The sequence below is a fragment of the Rhea americana genome, unplaced genomic scaffold (assembly GCF_003343005.1).
Source record: "Rhea americana isolate MKP2758 unplaced genomic scaffold, rheAme1 scaffold_31, whole genome shotgun sequence".
Taxonomy (NCBI): domain Eukaryota; kingdom Metazoa; phylum Chordata; class Aves; order Rheiformes; family Rheidae; genus Rhea; species Rhea americana.
The window spans coordinates 332,846-353,253 of NW_028186435.1; the positions used below are offsets into that span (position 1 = coordinate 332,846).

The 20,408-nt window shown below is 36.2% G+C and overlaps 1 protein-coding gene across 1 annotated transcript in view; it reads right to left on the minus strand.

Annotated features, from left to right (window-relative positions):
- Window positions 1-1,635: 1,635 nt before the first annotated feature.
- The window catches only part of VPS4B (vacuolar protein sorting 4 homolog B), a 19,047-nt gene continuing 274 nt past the window's right edge, over window positions 1,636-20,408 (minus strand). The window contains exons 2-11 of the mRNA XM_085309979.1: window positions 17,796-17,907; window positions 16,226-16,376; window positions 14,851-14,918; window positions 13,456-13,575; window positions 13,048-13,204; window positions 11,382-11,530; window positions 11,142-11,223; window positions 9,413-9,632; window positions 6,268-6,405; window positions 1,636-4,392 (exon numbers count right to left, since the gene is read on the minus strand). Coding sequence (XP_085166105.1) covers window positions 4,291-4,392; window positions 6,268-6,405; window positions 9,413-9,632; window positions 11,142-11,223; window positions 11,382-11,530; window positions 13,048-13,204; window positions 13,456-13,575; window positions 14,851-14,918; window positions 16,226-16,376; window positions 17,796-17,907 — 1,299 coding nt within the window. The 3' untranslated portion in view covers window positions 1,636-4,290. The remainder of the gene's footprint in view (window positions 4,393-6,267; window positions 6,406-9,412; window positions 9,633-11,141; window positions 11,224-11,381; window positions 11,531-13,047; window positions 13,205-13,455; window positions 13,576-14,850; window positions 14,919-16,225; window positions 16,377-17,795; window positions 17,908-20,408) is intronic.

The window sequence follows — 20,408 nt, forward strand, 5'->3', positions numbered from 1 at the left end:
CTACAACAATATGAGTCAGAGGAAATTACTGTTTATARTTTACAAAATACATGTGACGCTGAACTGGTAAGGTCTCTGCCTTCAATAGCTGAAGATTTAAATTCGCTGAGGCAGCAGAGGAGGAGGGCAGGCGAGCAAAAGCAMGTCTTGCCAATTCATGGCATGGTACGTGGTAATAGGTCACCAACCAGGAAAGAAAACCCTGACTTCATTATCAACATTGGGCCTACGTTCAAGTGTCAGCAACTTATTTCCTGGAGACTTCTTTTAACACAACCAAAGCCTTTTTGGAATCTTAGAAATTAGCCCCTGCTATGATGCAGGTAGGATATCACATTTTGTTTTCATGACTAATGGTTGAGAAGGCTGCAGAAATTAGCYTAAAAATATCAGGTATTTTTGCACAAGAATGTAGCAGCTTGTACATGGGGCAGGCACTGGGCACAGGTGGTGCTGCCAGATGGACTCCAGCCTTCCTCAACATTGAGCTGATGTGGGGGGTTGCTCTGAGGAAGGCAGTAAGTGTCCTGGCGCATTCATTCATGAGCTCACAGCCTTTTAGATGGGTTAAAGAACACGTAGATGAGTAAACAAAGCACYACAAAACAGTGACCTAATCAAAAAGCTGCTATCAGAAGGGTGTGTGTGTATGTACAGGTAGGGAGGGAAAGGATGAATTGTAATTGGGTCACAGGGACCAAGAGACAAATAACAGGACAAAATTATCTAATACCTTGGCTGTCAGTACMCAAGTGCCAGGAGGCACTGGAACAGTTACAGTTTTTACATAGCTAATTACGATGACAGGGGATTGTGGAATAATAATTWAAAAAAAATCACCRAATAAAATATTGTTAAAGAAAGGATGCAAGAGAAACAGAAGGAGAAAACACAGGAGCTATGCCACAAAAGCTACAGTATAGATCAAAAATAAAAAGAACAACATTCTGATAATATGAATCAAGTACCTGTTGRAAAAGCATTATGTCAAGAAATAAACAGTCTATCAAGTTCTTAAAATAGTTCATGTAAATTARGACAATGGCTTTAGGTCAACTGTGATTACTAGGATGAATGTGGTTAAGTCAAAAAAAACATGCAGAGTCGATCATGAAACGAGCTTATCATTCTGGACGAAAGAGAGAGCAAGCAGCAGAATAAAGAYGTTCTTGCATTTGTCAACAAATTCAGGATTATTAGCAAGTTTCCTGTCAAGATAATGCATAACAATAACATGGGGGAGAGTGGAGAGGACTATATTCTAATTAGGTGAAAGACTAAAACAAAAAATAGATCAAACTATGGCTGAACACAGAATATTCTGCTGCTTTGGTTCAGTTGAGAAAAAGGGCTGGATCAGTCACCTAACAGATAGGAGCATGAACAAAAGCAGATTCAAGAATATTTGCATAAACTGCAAGTATTATACTCCACCGATTAAAAGAAAACCAACCAAAGCAACTAAGACCAATAGTGATATGTGAGATTTTTTTATATATTATATATATATACACACATGCACATATATATATTTTAAACTTAAAAAACAYTGGTAAGACTTCAGTGTGCTAGAGAAAGAAAAACTGATAGTTAAATAAGAAAAAACAAGACTAATGTAAGGTCTGTCAGACAATATGGGGAAAAATAAGTTAATTTATTGTGTTTTTCTAACCCTCAGTTCATGTATTGAAATGTATACCATGAGTGGCAGGAAATACAAAATTTAATGTCGATATGACATTTATGAAGAACAAAACAAGCACATAAATTACTTAACTACTCCACCCCACAGAAAGAAAATGATGATTTTTCATGTTACTGTCAGAGCTATCAAAAACACCAGTAGTTAGTAAAAAATAGTTTTGTAAGCTAAGTAGCCAAAGACAAGTTATACATCAGATTTTATGAAAAAACATACAGCTGATTTCTCCAGTACTTACAAAAATGATTATGTAAAGCAAATATAACCTTTCACCAACTAAAAATTGAGTCATTTTTTTAGAGTATTGATTAACACTGAAAACTAGAAACTGATTTTTTCCCCCCATTTAGCTATCACCTCTTCCAGTATAACCTAGTTAGGAAGCTCTATGATATATGCAATTTTCTTCCCAATTTACAAAAATAACAAAACAAAATGGTTCTTGTAGCTGCAATTTCAAGCAGTGATGTTTTTTGGTATTTCTAAAAGCATCTTTAAATATTGAACATTAGTTTTGGAACAGCATCTGTAACAGAAACATTTAGCAAGCAAGATGTAAATTTAAAAACACACAATATACTTTTCTTCCACATTAAAGACTAATGGATTACACAGTTAAGTTTATGGAAACCTATAGGCCAAATAATCCTGTTGGGGGTGGGGGGAGAAATTCTGACAATTATAGTCAAGAAGCTTGTTTTAAAAAAAGTCAAGTTCTTTGGACACCAGCTTCAAATCTCTAAATGAGAACCCTGCCAGACTGTGGTTAACTTGCRAAAGGGTGAACCTTTCACAAAAGGCCAACTAAGAAGCAGCAATTCTGATGTAACTAAGGCTACTTTTACCATTACAGTTGCCTGCACCTCTACTTGAACCCCCCCTGGAAGTACACAAAAAACTTGCAATCTCCTGATTCAGATTCATGCACATTTCAAAATACAAAGGTGAAGATGTGCATTACGGAATGATTTTGGAAAGGATGTTTCATTGTGTTAGTAASAGAAAGTTCAGCACATTACACATTTAAGAATTTTTAACCAGATATTCTGTGCAGCTGTTAAATATAGAAATCCAAAATCTAAAAATCAAGTGGTAAATTCTTGAAAAGAACATYGAAGAAATACCCAAAGAACATTGCTGAGGTTGTACTATAACATTTTACTTCATTTAAGTACAGCAAATTTCACCAGTCCTATGATTTATAAAGTACACAAAATTTGTACATAAAGGAAACCAAAACCCATCAAAACATGATCATAAATGTGTGTATGTACATGTAACATACACACAAAATGTGCAAATTTTTTTAATGCAAGTTAAACAAAGCATATGCAGAACAGAGTTGTACAATGCTAAGGGAACATACAGTATTCTAGGTATCCTTACGGTGTTTCGTATCTACAGCCAGTGCAAACTTAAAAGGCACAAACTCAACGCTGACACTGTAGTGTTCTAAGTTACATTCAGGCACATCTCAGTCTACAAACTTCTCCAAAAAAGATCAATGGAAGTGCTGCTTTTGTACTAAAGTGCCAGCCTTTTATCAAAATTTAAGCATTAAGTTGATGTAGTCTATTTCTAATAGGTATCAGCAGGATTCTGAGTTAATCCATCACTGGAAAGTATGCTACTAGATCATCTGTTATCCTTTTCTCAGGTCTGAAAGAATGTTGTTTCCCCAAATACCTCCCTTAGTCCAAAAAACTATCTATACCTTGCAGGCTTTGACACACAGAATCTTACAGGATACTATTCATACTTTTTTCTAACTTTAGTTAATGCCTGCAGAAAGTATATCCAGATTTAAAAAACAACAACAAAAAACAACCCCCCCCCCCAAAAAAAAAAATCACAACCTTCCAAGACACTTGCATTTAACAAATCTTTGCTAAATTGCATAGTGACATGTGTGTATCAGCTGGTAAAGAGTTAAAAACAAAAGCTTGCTGTTTAAGGCAAAATTTCAACACAGCGTAGCAGGAAAAGCCAAGTACCAGGTCCATCAGTATTTACACAAAGTACTGGCCCATATAGTCTTACCCTCACAGTGTTTTCTTTCTTATTTTAATAGTGACCCCACACTTGCAGTATGCTTTATTAGCAAATTTGTTGCATTTTTCTAAATGAAATGAGAACAATTAATATGCAGGCTGATTGACTGATACTGAAAACACSTGACAGACAGGTTTTCTTCCACCCCCCAAAAAGGGGTTTTTGAGCTTACTGGGAGTTCAAAACTCACTTGTAGCCAGGTCTAATATAATATCTAAAATTGATCATTTAGTAAAATTGAACTAATCATTTAAAGTTTGCTAATATTTAATACAAGTTACCACATCACTTTGCTGTCTCACTCTAAAATTATACTTTTAGTATTATTTTTCAATAGAAGACATTTAATAGACATCTGAGGAAAACAATACAATACAATACAAAAGCTCAAGAGTCTTTGCAAAGAGATCTGCTACTCTTTCTGCAAAGAAAGAAAGGAGTGATTTTATTGGCATTTATTTGAAGTGCCATCAGTAAAGACACAAGAATACTTAAGAAAGCAAAAAAAGTTCTAATGCTCCACATTTCTCTTTGGTTTAACCTTCTTGACCAAAGTCTTCTGTAAACTTCTTTAACTTCTCCAAGTCTTGTTCATTAACTGTTGGTTTTGTGCTAGCTAGTGATCTGAGCATATCAGCCTGTCAGAGAAAAAGAAAACAACTTTTTTCAGAAATAATAGTAGTACCACATTTAACAATCTCATTGCCAATATAAAGCCACATTAAAAAGCCTACTAAAGCAAGACGACCATGAGAACTACTGCTCACACAAAACTAAGCAAGCCAAAATATTTCTGCACTTGGGCCCCATTTTAAACCTGTGAAGACAGATGGTAACAGTGTGTTTTCTAATAATGAAACCACAAGTCACAGGTTTAGGTTTCAGCCACTCATCTATTCTAGAAGTTTTATTCATCACTGCTTACTGGAAAGAACTCAACTTCCTTTTTTCTCTCCCCCCGTCCCCCCTTCTTCTTGTGAGTTACTGTTTTCATCCCAACTTCAGTTATGGTAGTTTAAAGGGGGAAAAATAACCAGATGTTCCTCTGTATATATCATAGTCCAACAATATAGACCACTATTTTATATTTATCTCTTAACAAAAGTTTTGCTATTCATAATCAGTAGCTTCTGCATCTTCATTTCAGCCAATTTCCACTATAAATTCTTTGGATCYCAGAAAATGTAGCTGAGAAAAATTTCAGGTCTATGAAGTCAAAAACAGTAGTTATAAAATCATACTAATACAAAGGGGTAAGAAAAATGTAATCAAGTCCTAGCCAAGGGTTAACTGAAAAGAGTAGATGTTTTACATCTCATTTTTATAAAAGTGTGGACAAGGATAAAAATTAACATCATAGTTCTGTACACCTGAGATTCTTATGGGCTTAAAAAGAATTAAAGGCTGATCTGACCTGACAAGAACTGATTTTAGATGCTGAAACAACTCCCTATGTAGCTATAGCACATCAGAGCCTAAGTATCATTAGTCTTCCTCCATAAATTGTTATATTTAATTCCAAAAAAGACAGGTTAAAAATCCACTTAGACCATGCAGGCAGAAATATTAGCATAGACCTGCACTTGAATACATCCCTTTGTGTTTTCTTAGTGTGCAAATAACTGCAGATAGTTCTTTTCTTAAGCACAACAATGATTGTATTACAAAGCAGAGCCTAGTGTTTTAGAGGTTTGTGATCCTCATGAAATACACTGCTTTTATTCATTACAGGAACACTTCCACACAAGAACTAGCAGCAGCACAAATTTGATATCAGTTCCTTCCATCAAATAGCAAACTTAATTTCAGAATCTTCTTTTGTTGCTCTTGGGAAAAAATACAGCACAAGTATCTAGTCATGTTTTTCATACTAAACTAAAATTTCAGTTTGTCTTAAATGATACAGAGCATATTTTATCCCTTAAAGTATTTTAGCACTCACAAAGAAAATAGGTAACGGAGATGAGAAAGCTAGCTCTATCATCTGTGATAAAATTTAACAGAAACTATCATTACAATCACCAGCTTTTTAAACATTACTGATTATACTTGCATTCACTTCATGGGCAATATTCACCCACAATATTGTATTCTCAATTTACACTGTAGTTTTCCATTTTCCAATATCTCTGCTCAGGCTATAGTGTGATGGGAAGATAGCATAGCATGGCACAGGGATTCTAAAGTTTCTAAGTGAATGAAGACAACTGAAAGAATAGTGGAGAAGCCAGACGCCATCTATGCATGAGAGAATGGCAGCTGCACACTAGCAGATAATAACAACAGAAATGCTTATCAGGGTATGAGATGGAGACCTGGCTTTTTAATAGGCATGCGGTACTGCCATGCCATATGTTGGGATTCAAGTCTTATCTGGTACGTTCAGCATTTCTGAAACCAAACAGCTCATCCAAATGTCTAGTGCATTTGTTCAGAAGAGGGAAAAAAAAGTCACCTTGCAGTCTTTTTAGAGTTCTGCAAAAGAAGAACAAAACTTCACAAAAAATACCTACCATGGAAACCTGAGGCTCCAGTAACTTATCACCTGGGACCTCCATCCATGTCATTTCTATGGCTTCAGGATCCCCTGGAGAACAAGGGGTGAACAGATCTACCATGGTATTTGGATTAGACAACGATGGTCCCTTTACCTAGAAATAAGGGAAAAAGTTTACAGGAGTTAAAATTTTCCAAACACAACTAGAAGCTGGATATCTTTAGAGCAAAAATAGTCCTTCACTATATATAGATGCCACACCCACCAAAAAAATCTTGTCCTCTGAAAGAGAAATTGTATGGCTGTATTGGCATCAGTCACTTGGAAGACATACTTGGAAGTGGTAGCCAGATACTTAGGTCAACATCAGGTTAAAACCAATGAGCTGCTTCCTCTTAAGGTATGAGTTTCTGTAGAAAGCTAATGTGCCACAAAATGTTGTTGGAGAAGATCATCCTACCTAGTCCTTGCTCACTTTCGAAGTGCATTCCACACTGGCTAGCAGCTTCTAAAAATTTCTCAATAATTATCCTACAGTGTCCCTCTAGTCATAAAGCCAAAGATGGCTTTTAAAACTCACTTACTGCACTGCAAAGTTTTGAACGTCTTTTCTGACACCATCTTAGCAACACTTAATAGAAAATAGGGCCATCTAGTGGAAGAAGAGAAACCATCCTTTTACCCCTCTGCTGCCACAGGCAGACCCAAAGGAGATGGACTAGGCCCCTTTGTGGGAACTAATTTGCTACTTCAAACAGTTTTTAAAAGTACAATACTGAAGCATATAATTATAACATTCAAAATATACTTCGACAAACCTGTACCATCATCATCATCATATTTACAGCAAGGAATCAAATTCATAACTGAACAAAGGTTTGTACAATGGAGGCACATTGTCTGCCACGACACAATCCATTAATAAAACTAAGATTTTTATATATAAAATTAGAAAATGAACACACTAACACCACAAGTGGAATAAACTTGGCTTTCAGCAGCACCCTCAAAGTACTATATATTTTTTTCTGTTTTATTTTTATTTATTTGTTTGCTTATTTTGGCAAAAGGGGACAAGATRCAAGTGTTGTCTTTAGGCTGCCACGCAAATTGTGACAACTAAAGCTATTTCATTGTTCTGGGGTAGTCCGAKACATGCGTTAAATTCTTGCAACTTTGAATAAAAGGCTAAAATATAATAACTCTTTGGGCAGAAATGTCATTTAAAGTCAACCATGGATAGCTACTTCACACATCACTGCATAAAGGACRGTAGCATTTAGAAAATCCCAGCTATATCAAAACAAACACTTATTTAAGAAATTACTATTTCTATTGCAATGTTTCTSCTGATTGGCCCCACAAGGAGACTTGTCAAACTTGTCTTTTAAAATATTCTTTTGTTTTTAAACAGGGAAAAGCTCCTCAAAAACTCATTATAATATTTTTTCCACCATAATTACAGGCTGCAAGTTTATTTTAACAAGTACGAAGTTGATAAAGCTCCCTCAAAGCAAACTCTGGAAACATATGTAGTCCTCTCATAGTCAGGACCATACTGGATTTAAGTGTTCCTTTACCTTGTAACGTTAAGCAAAACATGTTCCTTGGATGAAATTTTATATATTTCTCTCTCTCTCTCTCTCTCTCTCTATATATATATATGGATAGAGATATATATTTTTATATATATATATATAATATAAAAAGTCTTACACACACACACACACATATATATAGCCTAGCTATAATTCAAAGTAAAGTCATAGTTCAGTCACTAAGGCTTAACAACAAATAAAAAGTAATTAATTTTCATCTGTTAAGTTATTTTATGATTTGATTTAGAATATTATTTTTAAAACTGGCAGGTGGATAATCTTTATACTTTTTTACATCAGACAGTTACTGGTAGAAAACTTAGAACTCAGAGAGCCAAGACCAGCTGCCAAAACAAGTTATATAGTACTCATCTCTTCACAGCTCAGGATCTGAAATTCTTCCCCCTTGAAAAAGAAATCCTGAAACCCACTCTTTAAGGCCCAACATCAAATGAAAGCTTCCTGTATAGAAGCAAAAAACTCTGTGCACAGTATCTTGACCTATCTTCACCTGAAATATATAAAGTCTATAAAATCAAAATTTGCAGTAAAAATGAAAACAATTCTTTTCATCTTTTCAGAGTAGACCCAAATTAAGTGATACTATTTTCCTGTATAGTATTTAACTGACACACATCTTGTAGGTACTTTGAGCTGTGTTTACAACCACTGATACATTAAGATAACACTCTTGCACTCAAGAACAAAACAGTTTAGGGAGTAATTTTCTGCATAAAAATATTTCATATTAATTTGATTGAACACAAGAACACGTGAAAATTCTCTGGGGGGGGGGAAGCATTTGGCAGATGTAATGGATTTAAATTTGTTTGTCTTAAGGAACTCTAGCTGCATTAGTCAAAGCTTTGGAGATCCAAACAATTAGAAGAAAAATTTCTTAAGTCAGTACATTGTATACAGCACTGACTGCAAGATATACACACAATATAGTTTCAATCTCTTAAGTGCAGCTAGGTAAGTGTAAAGTAGTCTTCACATTACAGCAGCATCAGCAAGATGCTGCACGTTGCCAATGAAACAGTCTTTGCAAAGACTATCTTGCAGCTTCACTATCGTCACAAGTAATATTAAGTGATCCAGTGTTTTTACCAGAATGAGAACCTTTATTTTTGTTTGAAAAAATTATGCTACATAAGCAGAATGTGCATAATCATAACCCATCYGTTCTCATATGGATGAGGAATAAGTTTAAATAATATTAAAAAAAGGACCACCACCTAACCTGGTACAGATAAGAGTACAACTTTAATACAACATTTTTAAGTCAGATTTTATATGCTTTTAACACTAGCTAAAGACATGAAGAAAGTCAAAGCTCAGATTACACAGCATGAATACCAAGGAACTAGCTGCATCAGACCTACGACAAGACCTAAGAAAGAAGTAGTGAAGGATACGCAAATACTCCCTTGGTAGATAAACAGAACAGTGGCTACACATTTAAAAACATACAACTACCTCAAAACAAGTTTATTTGCAGAAATTTTCAATTTAAGTTTCTAGAACTGAAGTAACTAGAAAAAAGTTTTAATCCTTACTTACTTTTTTAAAATGAGTAGCTGATTGCACTTTTCTAACAGGCTGCATCAGTGCATCACGTACAATAATGCTTATATCTGCACCAGAATAGCCATCGGTTCTTTTTCCAAGTTCCCGATAATCTGATTCGGTTAAGAGATTTGGTGTTGATCCAAGATGAAGTTTAAACATTGCAGCCCTTGCATGGTCTTCAGGTAAAGGAATATAGATACGTTTCTCAAACCTGTTAAAAAAATCCCACAGACACAGGGACACACAAAAAAAAAAGTTTATGCGAATCAGAACATAGTTTGTTCCTAACAATATTAGGAACAAGCAGTTCCAGTATTATAAATATTTAAAGATCTAATTATAAATGTTTAAAGATCTAAGGCAAATATTCAGCTACCTTTTCTCATAAGTAATTCTGTAGCTAGCATAAATTAACAYCCAAAATGTAACGATTTCCTTTTCATGGCAAAGATTTTCCCTTCAGACTGAGGTTTTTCTAGATCCTCTCCAGCAGAGTCTTTTGCTTTAATAGAAAAATTTGAGGGGGAAAAAATCCTCTTTAGTGTTTAAGTATACTGAAACAGTTTTCATACTTGAGGAGAGAATTGCCTGATAACCAGCTGACATAACCACTCTGTATAGTTTCCAACTAAATTAAAGAGAACTGCTAGAGTGAAGCAAATCTGAAGTCATCCTCTTAACGTGGCTGTCAGTAGAAAATTTTGATAATTGCAGTTCTTCTGAAGCAGTATCTGTTCTCATAGTGAAGATTATYTCCTACCAACAAAATAAGAGCAACTCAAAATTCTATAGAACACAATTAACTTGATATACATGACAATATGGGCCAAAAACACATGGAAATTAWTTCCATTACTGCATTACTAGAAATTACCCCTTGAAGTTTCAGGAACAAGCGCTAGAAAGCTACTTAATTTTAAGTGACACACAAATTCACTACCAAATTTACCTCAYACAGAACTATAAAGTGATACGAGTTGGAAGGGTCCCTTGCAGGTCATCTGGTCACTTAAAAGTGACCCCCAAAGTACAGCTAGCTAGAATCAGGTATATAAGCAAAACAGTTAATCACGTCCATACAAAAAAAAGTTTCTTTAGCAACTGATATGCCTATATAAGCGACCATCATCCAAGTTGCATCCTCATCACAATACAGTCATATTTGCCATGTAGCTGTATTTGTGCACTACTGCTCGCCAGCTGGAAGGAGGGTCCAACTCATCAAACAAAGGTACAGAAGTCCTTTACAGAACAGCAGTCAAAAYACACACTGACAGATCACATCTAAATGTGGTTTGACCACATGATTCTTCTGTGTAACTTAAACGTGTAGTTTCATGAAATACCTCAAGCTATTCAGTTTGCTGCTGCTGARGACAACTCTGCCTCCTCTTGCTCTTTCCCAGGTGCATACTTTGTGTATTGCCCGCCCGCGCCCCCCACCCCGCATTAGAAAGCAAGGAAACGATAGCTTTCTGCTTGCTCAACCAGCAACCGCTAAGAGATCAACTAAATTACAGAACCAACATGAGAAGGAAAAACTCACCTCTCTCAAGTGGAAAGGGATTATTATGTTGGCTCAATCCATCTCATAGAACTGAGCCTGAGAACATTAACCATGCCTGCATATACAACCTGCAAAACTACTTCAAATAGTCTTGGACTGAATCCTYACCACAACTATGTAGCTCATACCAAAATAAAATAAAACGCATCATACCTCCTCCTGATAGCAGAATCTAAAACCCAGGGAATGTTTGTCGCTCCTAAGACCAAGATTCCTTCATTGTCAACACCAACCCCTATATCCAGGAAGAAAACATTTAATTATTTTGAAGATAAGCAGACAGCATTTTAAAACACCTTCAAAATTTAATGTGGTTAAATGGCAGATCTCATGCAAGCTATGCTTAAAATACATATCATTCTTTTGATTGGTCCTGATAACCAGTCAGTTTACCTTGCATCTGGACTAGGAACTCAGTTTTAATCCGTCTAGCAGCCTCACTTTCATTTTCCCTTCTTGACCCGCACAGGGAATCTATCTCATCAATGAAGATAATAGAAGGTTTGTTTTCTCTGGCAAGYTGGAACAAGTTTTTCACTAACCTTTAAAACAAACAAACAAAAACCCAGCCTCATTTATCTTAATGAAAATACAAGCAAAGATTAGGATTATGATACAGTCACTTCCCTTAGAGAAAATAATAAAAATAAAAACAAGAATTAATTTGAACAAATCTTCCCAAAGATACAATATTCTTCCAGCTCCAAGAACTCTTCATCATTACAGGCAAGATCCCACAGTATAAAGAGGGGTGAGGCRTCTTAAATGGAGTGCTCTAAGCATTGCAAAAGCACTGTTTACTTTTCTACAAAGGCAGGCTGGACTATGCAAAACCACGACWCTAAACACAACCAAGAAAAACATAGTTTTCTCATATTTAAGATTTGTAGCAGCTTAATTCCAAGAGTTTTTCAGAAGAAATAATATGAAAACTTAATTCTTATACACCTTAAGTACTTTTTATACAGTAAGAAAATACTTACAGTTGGTTTATCTAAAAAAGCCTAGCTGAATCTTACGAATATTTTTAATGGGTTTAGGAAAATAAATTGGAACACACTGGAAAATTCTTCACATATATATATATATATATATGTGAAGAATTATATATATATTATATATTATATATTATATATTATATATTATATATATATATTATATATATATATAGTATATATATATATAGTATATATATATATAGTATATATATATATATACTGTAGTTCTGTATTCTCTTTGCAACAAAGGAAGAGTAACTTAAGCTTTCCAGCTTTATAGAAACAAACAAAAAATCCAATTAATACTCTTTGATCAAATAGCCTATTTTCCTCATCCTATCAACACAAAATAGCATTGCTCAGCTGGAACTCACTTGGATCTAATAGAATATGGTTTTGAAGAGCATTTTAGTCATCAGACGAATGTCTTTTTTGTGCAACAAGCTTCTTAATTCATAAAGTCYTCATGGGAAGACTAGACAGGCAAAGACCTGCACTTCCAGACTGCAACAGATCTGTCACTTCAGACTTTGTCYTTGGTCATATACCATGTACTAACAAATAAACATTTAGTATTTTCTTTCATAGCCACCCCTCCAACAAAACTGTTTGCATTTTTTTTTTTTTAGGTCTTCCATATTTTGTTTCAAGACAGGGTAAGGAATAAAACATCTCACAAACAGAGGACAGATAAAGAATGTCTCATTTTAATGTACAGCTGCTAGGGCAGCGCTAGGTTTAAAATGATGGGGAGGGGAATAGAAAAACACAGCATGGCAACACTTCAGAGTGACATAGTGGGAATTACAGCTTGGCTCAGAGGAAGGAAGAGCCTCATGCTGCTTCTGATATCTTTCTGAGCTAGCTCTAAAAACCTTCTAGAGCACTGAAGGGCATTCCAGCTACAGTAGCACAAAATGCAGTGCAAAGTGCAGAACACCTCAACATGTGTGTTTTCACATGACCTTTACATTAAACTCTAGTTTGAGAGCATCTTATCTACCTCTTTAATATTAACTTCTTGCAAATGTTTTCTTGGACCTCTGGCAACTCAAACTTACTTTTCACTCTCTCCTAACCACTTTGAGACTAGGTCAGAGGAAGACACTGAGAAGAAAGTAGAATTGTTTGCTTCYGTTGCCACAGCTTTTGCTAAATAAGACTTTCCTGTTCCTGGTGGTCCAAACAGAAGAATCCCTCTCCAAGGTGTTCTCTTTCCTGGAAGAAGAAACCAGCAGCCATCAGAACATGGTAGCAAGACAGAGCCTACTTTTCTGATGATGCCTCTAACTTATTCAGAGATTTTCTGTATCTACCTCCGAAACCTCTGCCAGATGGATGATAATCACTTTATCGAAAGCTCAGTTTGAGTCTCTGATCCATCAGCATAACATTCTTCTCAAATCCCAGTGCCAGTCCTAATTATGACATTAGCATTTAGGTTTTGAAATAAAAATCGTATTTCTAACCTGTAAACAGATGAGGAAATTTAATGGGCAATATCACTGCTTCTTTAAGTGCTTCTTTGGCACCTTCAAGGCCAGCAACATCACTCCATTTTACATTTGGTCGTTCCATAACAATTGCACCTATAACAGAAGGTTGAACAAACATTGACACATTCATCCTTTCAGAGTTAAAGAATTTCCACTCAGGGAAAAAAAAAACAAAAAAAAACAAAAAAACAAAAAAAAAAACCACACCACCAAAATCTATGCCCAGGTTCCCAGGTTTATACTAAATAAAAATAAGTAATTTCTAAGGAGATTTAAATACCGAATACTGCTAGTCAAATGGAAGTTACTTCTTCAGCAATATGTCCCTTTCTATGTTTAATCACACTAAAACATGGATAACCAGAATGCTTGAAAGTCAGTACAAGTCTTGCTATGGTCAAACATAGCCCATAACAGYGCAGCAAGGATGAATTTAGTAGTCACAGATGAGTAGCTTCTCTAATAAGTATCCAGGCATCATCTSCTCACTGAATTTCACCATTATTCTTCCTGAAAAATTTAGAAATATGGGAAACTTTGTCCCATAAAACTGGGTATGCAGAGAAGTTGAAAAAGCATGGCAGTTTCCAAATGGAATATAATAGCTTCTTAAATTATACAGGCAGAGAGATCTGGTAAAGAATTTTGTGCTYTTTTACACTGAAAAACTCAGGGAGAGCTGTGAAAGTTTCTTTGGATCCACAACCACCTTCTTTCTGGCAGGGAAGCTCTGAACAACTCTTCACCATTGAAGAAGAGTAACAAAAATCAAGTAAAGTTTATCCTTTACTGTGTATAAAACTACTGCTAGCTGCTCTATGCTGCATCACTGACTGTATTCATCCTYAAGTTCAAAAAGACAAATAATTATGTTAATCAACTGCAATAACATCATTCCTGATATGTAAGGAAATACCACCCATTATTAAAAAGGCAAGAACCCATCTGCTCCACTTCTGACTTTGAGGGCAAGCTTCTTTGTGAAAATGGCCCTGCAGAGACTAAGCACTTATATGATGCAGTTACCTTAGCCTCTAGGCAATTTTATAATGCACTTAAGAGTAAAAATATTGATACAGTTTATCCAATAGCTTCCTGGGAAATACCAAGAGATTTCCCTTTGGGAAATACTTTCTTGATAGATAAACATAAAGCACAGGAGASAGCAGATGAAGTTCAAAATACTTCCCACAATTTCACAGCATGCAAATCCATATTTCCATAAAGACTATTTTTCTGCATGTGAAGAATGCACAGTAGTTGAGYCACTCAAAAAAAGACAATGATAAAGCCAACCTGTAACATTTAGATGGCCAAATTTAGCAAGTAACTTGATCAAGTTGCCTCTATTAAAGAAAGAGAAGCTACCTTGAAGTTGATTCTGTAGCTTCTTTTTTTCAGGATCCTCTGACTCTCCTTCTCCATCRCTGTCATTCCTGATTTGGACACAAGAAAAATTGTGGAAGTACAAATGAGACAGTTGTCTTAGACTAAAAATCAAAATGTAACAAGCAGAAACACCACTCAGGAATGACAGAAGCCTTTATCCAATAAATGTATTTCACAACTCTGCAAGCTAACATTACAGAATCACTATTTTTCCTTTTTTTTTTTTTTTTTTTTTTTTTTTTTTTTTTTTTTTTTTTTTTTTTTTTTCCCTCATCATTTCAACTTCCTCTTATGAGACCTAGCCCTTCCTCAATACACTTCTCACACATGCTTTGAGCCAACCAATAGGAAACAAAAGCCCTTTTATTGAGCATCACGGAGACACCAAAATAGTTTGCTCTTAAATGTGGGCATTTGTGGTTTACCCAGAACTGCAAATGGACCTGGCCAATTGTATCTAGTTCTATGAACTCCTACATCCAGGAAATTGAAAGTTATAGAAGGAARAAGAGATGAACAAATGGAATAGAGATCATGGAAAAACAGGTAGCCTGAGTGATATTACCCATTCTTCYCCAAATTAACTATCAGAACACAGTGTAGCTCTCAAAAACCCCAAACAACAAAAAAMTGATGGATGAGATGAATAGACAATGAAGKAGACAGAAACCAGATGAAGTTTCAGGACACAACTGTTCTAACTGTTCATGAATGCTAGAAGAAGCAACCCCACCAGCAAATACTGTTGCGCAATTCTTCCTCCCTCCAACCCTCATTAAGCCAACCACAAGTGCAAAAGCATCTTTACTTATTCATATTATCCGAATCAGCTCTCCAATACACAAAATAAGAAACAGATCATTAAAAGGAAAGCAGTAGGAGAGGTAAGACTGCAGCAAGGCCTTAGAGTGATTCAGCCCATCTTAYGGAACTTCATCCTAAGATGGAGTTTTGCTTCTCTAATGAAATGTGAAACAGATCAAATCTGGGCCAGAGCCATCATCAGGCTTATTTTATTTCCTAGCTGGTCAGTACAGTACAGCTGGTCACATACAGAAGAGTAAGTGKCACTGGGCCTGTTGTTTTTAAGTCTGATAAGCATGAGTTAATCTGCAATAGATTTCACTCTTCAGTGAATATGCTCTACWAATGTTCAAACATCTGAGCAAACAAGCAAAGAAAAGCTTGTGCTATTAGTGCATATTATTTTTCTTTTATTAATCCACTGCACTTCAGTACTAGTAGTCATCTGAAACATCTCAAAAACACTACAATTCAAATGATCTCTGAAAGATGAACTTTAGGATAAGCTGAGTTCAGAAAGTATTTTGCTTTACCTTCTCCAAAAACATACCCTTTTCCATCAGTAGGACCAGATTCTTTGACTGGCTTTGGTGTAGTTTTTTCTCTCTTTTTCAGATATTCTTTCAGTTTTTCTGCTCTGTCCAGATATTCTGTACATTTTGTCCTAATACTCTGTTTTGCTTTATCACCCTGTGCTTCATCTAAAAGTTTGAAGACAAACAATACTTTGTTAAGAACAAAACACATGCATAGTAATCAGAAAACAAAACTTAATTCTATCATTTTTAGGTCTTATTAATCTCTCTTTCTCAGGGACTAAATAACCAAACAGTTAAACTACTTGTTTTTCCATAGATCATGGTAACAGGGAGGCAGAAACCACCTAMGAGAAATCAAGTATAACCCTGAACGCTGCTTTGGCTTAAAACTTGACTGGCAAGGATTAAGAACAGTGGTGCTGAATGAAGGCTTTCTCTGTCAGCCTCTTGAACTACTGTTCAAGATCTGAACAACTCCGTTTCTAATCTAGCTCATCAATAAGCTGCTCACACTGAGCAATTTTTATTTGGAAACATACTTTGATTTTCCTAAGCCTGCTTATTTTAAAGCATGTTCAAAATAAAGAAAAAAGCCATAAACATCTGAAAAAACTTAGGCCTGGCTTAACTGTCTTGTTAGCCACTATTACAATATTTTGAACCAGCAATCAAAATTTAGTGATTTGTGTGTAATTTGTGTGTTTGTTTCCAAAAGTACACTAACCTTGTTAAAAGCACAGAAATTCACATTCTGGTAATTTATGTGCTTTAAATGGATAGGAAGTGATAAACAGAAATTATTGTAAATGGCTATGAAGAATATAGCTTTTTTTTTTTTTTTAACGTCACAAAGATCTGTAAGAACTCTTAAGTCAACCTAGCAACCCTCATCCAACTAGATTAAGGGTTTAGTTACATTAAAAAGCACTGCTCCTTTCATACAAACATTGGATATGAGGACAAAGGCACACAGAAATGTGAAAGAGCGTAAAAATAAGAATGAGAAAATAGAAACTAAGTAAGAATGAGCATACAAATCAACCTCATACATTTTGTTGGCCAAGGTGTCAATAAGTGCTTTGACTATGACATTAAATAACAAAAAATGCCAGCAGAAAGACTTTTGAAAGGCAAGYGGCATAAGTTAATGAGCAAAAAAACAGTCCATGGGTACTACAAAGACTTTTTGTCTACCACATGGCTTTCTGCACAACAGAAGTACAGAAATTCCTGTACTGTGACAATTCCTCATGTACAGTAGCCAGCCTATATAAGTCTATAAGGCCTATGTAAGTCCAGAGTATAGACAGCAAAAAACTGCAGCTCCTAGTCTCAAATAGCCCTCCAAAACAAGTTAAAAAACCCYCAAAAACAAAAAACCCAGCTTCTTACAAGAATGTAGCAAGCACACAATACAGTRGAAGAAAAAGCTGCATAAAACATGACTCCAGTCAAACTACAGATAGCAAGTGTCAGTTGATAATGAAACTCAGAATTTAAATACTGATGTCAACACAACAAATCATTCTAYGCAATTTCATTTGAAGAAATCTATGTAATCATTTAAAACATTACACTTACATTTAACAACATGGAGAAAATACTGCACAGCATGTTGGTACAAGCGGAATGCTTCCTCATAGTTTCCTGCTTTATCTTCTTGTGCTGCCTTGCTAGCAAGGTCTATTGCTTTCTGTAACACAAGCAGCTGATTAAAATGACGTAACTGCTAAGCAACAACATTGCAGGATCAAAGAGACATTTTAAGCTGCTGTTCTGACTGGTTTTTGATGGCTAACTTTTCTGCTCTTGAACTCAAGCCCCAAAAAGGTAAAGGCAACTGATTGCCAGTCTTAGATGGTGCTTTGTACAGGATACTATTTCTCCATTCTTTTATGAACAGCAATTAGCAAAACTACTAAAATTTACTAGTATATGAGAAAAGCAGTAAGTGACAAGAGCAAGTGTTTATGCATGGTAAATTATAACTACTGCTAGTTTATCCATATAGTTTTTCTTCCTCCTACAACAGATTTCAAAAAGTGTTTGCAAAAAACGTATGTTTTTTTCATCACAGACCTAGACAGTTTCAACTAGAATTTAGTGATCTCATCACTCGTATTGAAGGTAGAGTCAATACAGGAAGTACATGATTACAAGGCACTGAAACTAGTTCTATCAGTCTTCTGACACTATGCTGAGAAACAGCTCCAAAGACTGATACCAGGAAGCTGAATCCCAGAGAAGCTAAACAGATCCAAAGCAGCAAGTTCTAGTCACCATTSGGGGGGGGGGGGGACCCACCAGATAGAAAGCCCACAAATATCAMCAAGGAACTTAAACATCAAGAGAAGGAATGAAATTTTAATTTGCTTATTGAACTAGTTTCAGATAAAACTGGCCATGATTTGAGCCATCAGATTGTATATACTAGCCTGTAAAACTAATGATATGACTGTTACTCCTTTGTTTTCCAGTGCTTGCTACCCTTGATTACATTTTGCGGTTTGGACTGCCTATATCACTTCAGGACAATTAAAAATGACACTTTAMATGTGACTAGCTCACAGTAAGTTTAAGAAAGCTAGCTGGTTAGTAATTTCAATACAAATTCTTGCTGCTGTGTAGATATTCTCGTATGTCTCAGGCAAAACAAAACTGATAAATAGTAGAAGAAATGGCAAAATCTCTCAATCATCACAGAAGAAATGGCAAAATCTCTCATGGTACGGTTTGGACTTGCCAGCTTAGAAGCGAAGTCTTTTCTATCTGAGAATAAGAGAAAATTTATTTAAAAACAATGACGCCAGCAAAGCAGATGCTGCAGTTCCTGTGTGGCAAGTGTTGGAAACACTGCAAGCATCTGTTCCCTTGGAAGAGAATTTAATCTTTCCTTTTAGGGAAAGTTATAAGCTGGTGTAACAGTTTACCACTTCTAAATACAGAAGGATAGTGTAGTAGTTATCACATCTGCTTTACATGCYGAAGTTCCTGGGTTCACGCCCCAGTGGAACCAGCACCAGCAAATCTTTAGGAGATTGGACTAGATGATCTCCAGAGGTCCTTTCTAACCTTACTGACTCTGTAAATGGTCAATTTCAGTCTTCTCCTTGCTGCTCACCTTGTGCTGACTCTATCAGATCCCTTCACGAACCATTTAAACTCAGCAGCATACTAGAAAACTAACTGGGAAAAAGAAGTTTTTTCTGCTGTTTTGGTGACTTAAATTACTGCACAGGTAGTTCAATAAGCCCCAAATCCAGCACAACAAAAACAATGTTATTGGAGGGCTAGGATCATAGCAACAAYAGGTATATATTTGACACTACATCCAAAGAATGAATGGTAAAGAGCACCTGTAAAACATAACTCTCTGAAAACAGAGCATCTTGCAGTTTTGTTCCTTTCAAACTATAAGAATATTTATATCATGTATTGACTGTTCTTTTTAATATTCCTTTTCATAAATACAGAAAAAAACATTTTTATTAGATTTTCAGCTCTTGTGCATTAGCAGGCACCTTAGTTTCTAACTGTGATGAAGAGCTCTGCTATCAAAAAGGAAATAATTTACTGAAAGTTGTATAAACCACACCATAGATGGCAAGCTCTAAGCACCCATGAGGCACAAAGAGTGTGTATCAGACTACAGTCTGATGWACACCAAACTTCATAAGCAACAACAGCCTAAACAGCTTTCATTTTTTCTCCTGCTTATTCTATACCCTGTGTGATATATCTATCTATCACACACACATATTCYTCTACATCAGCTATACCAGTACAGGCACTGCCTGACCACAAGCTTGCAGACCATGGCTCAAAACAGCTGAAAAGACAATAACTTTTCAACACGGATGATTTCTGGATCTGTTTTCCCAAGCAGCTGCAGAATCAATTATACCAGCACAACCGAGAGTTAATGCAAGCAATGCAAAACCAGACCATACAAGGACTTCCTGCAGCCACGACGCCCAGGTGAAACCCACACCAAGCTGCGCTCCAGACCACAACACACAACAGTGCCCGCCGCGGGGCTCCGCGGGCCACCGGCGGACCCAACCTTCGCCCTCAGCACCGCCAGCCCGGCGGGGCTGCGTCCCTTCGCCAGGAGCCCCAGCACAGGCCCGCACCTGCCGAGGACCGCCCCGGCCTCGCAGCCCGAACGATCGCCGCTGCCGCGCCCTCCCGCCC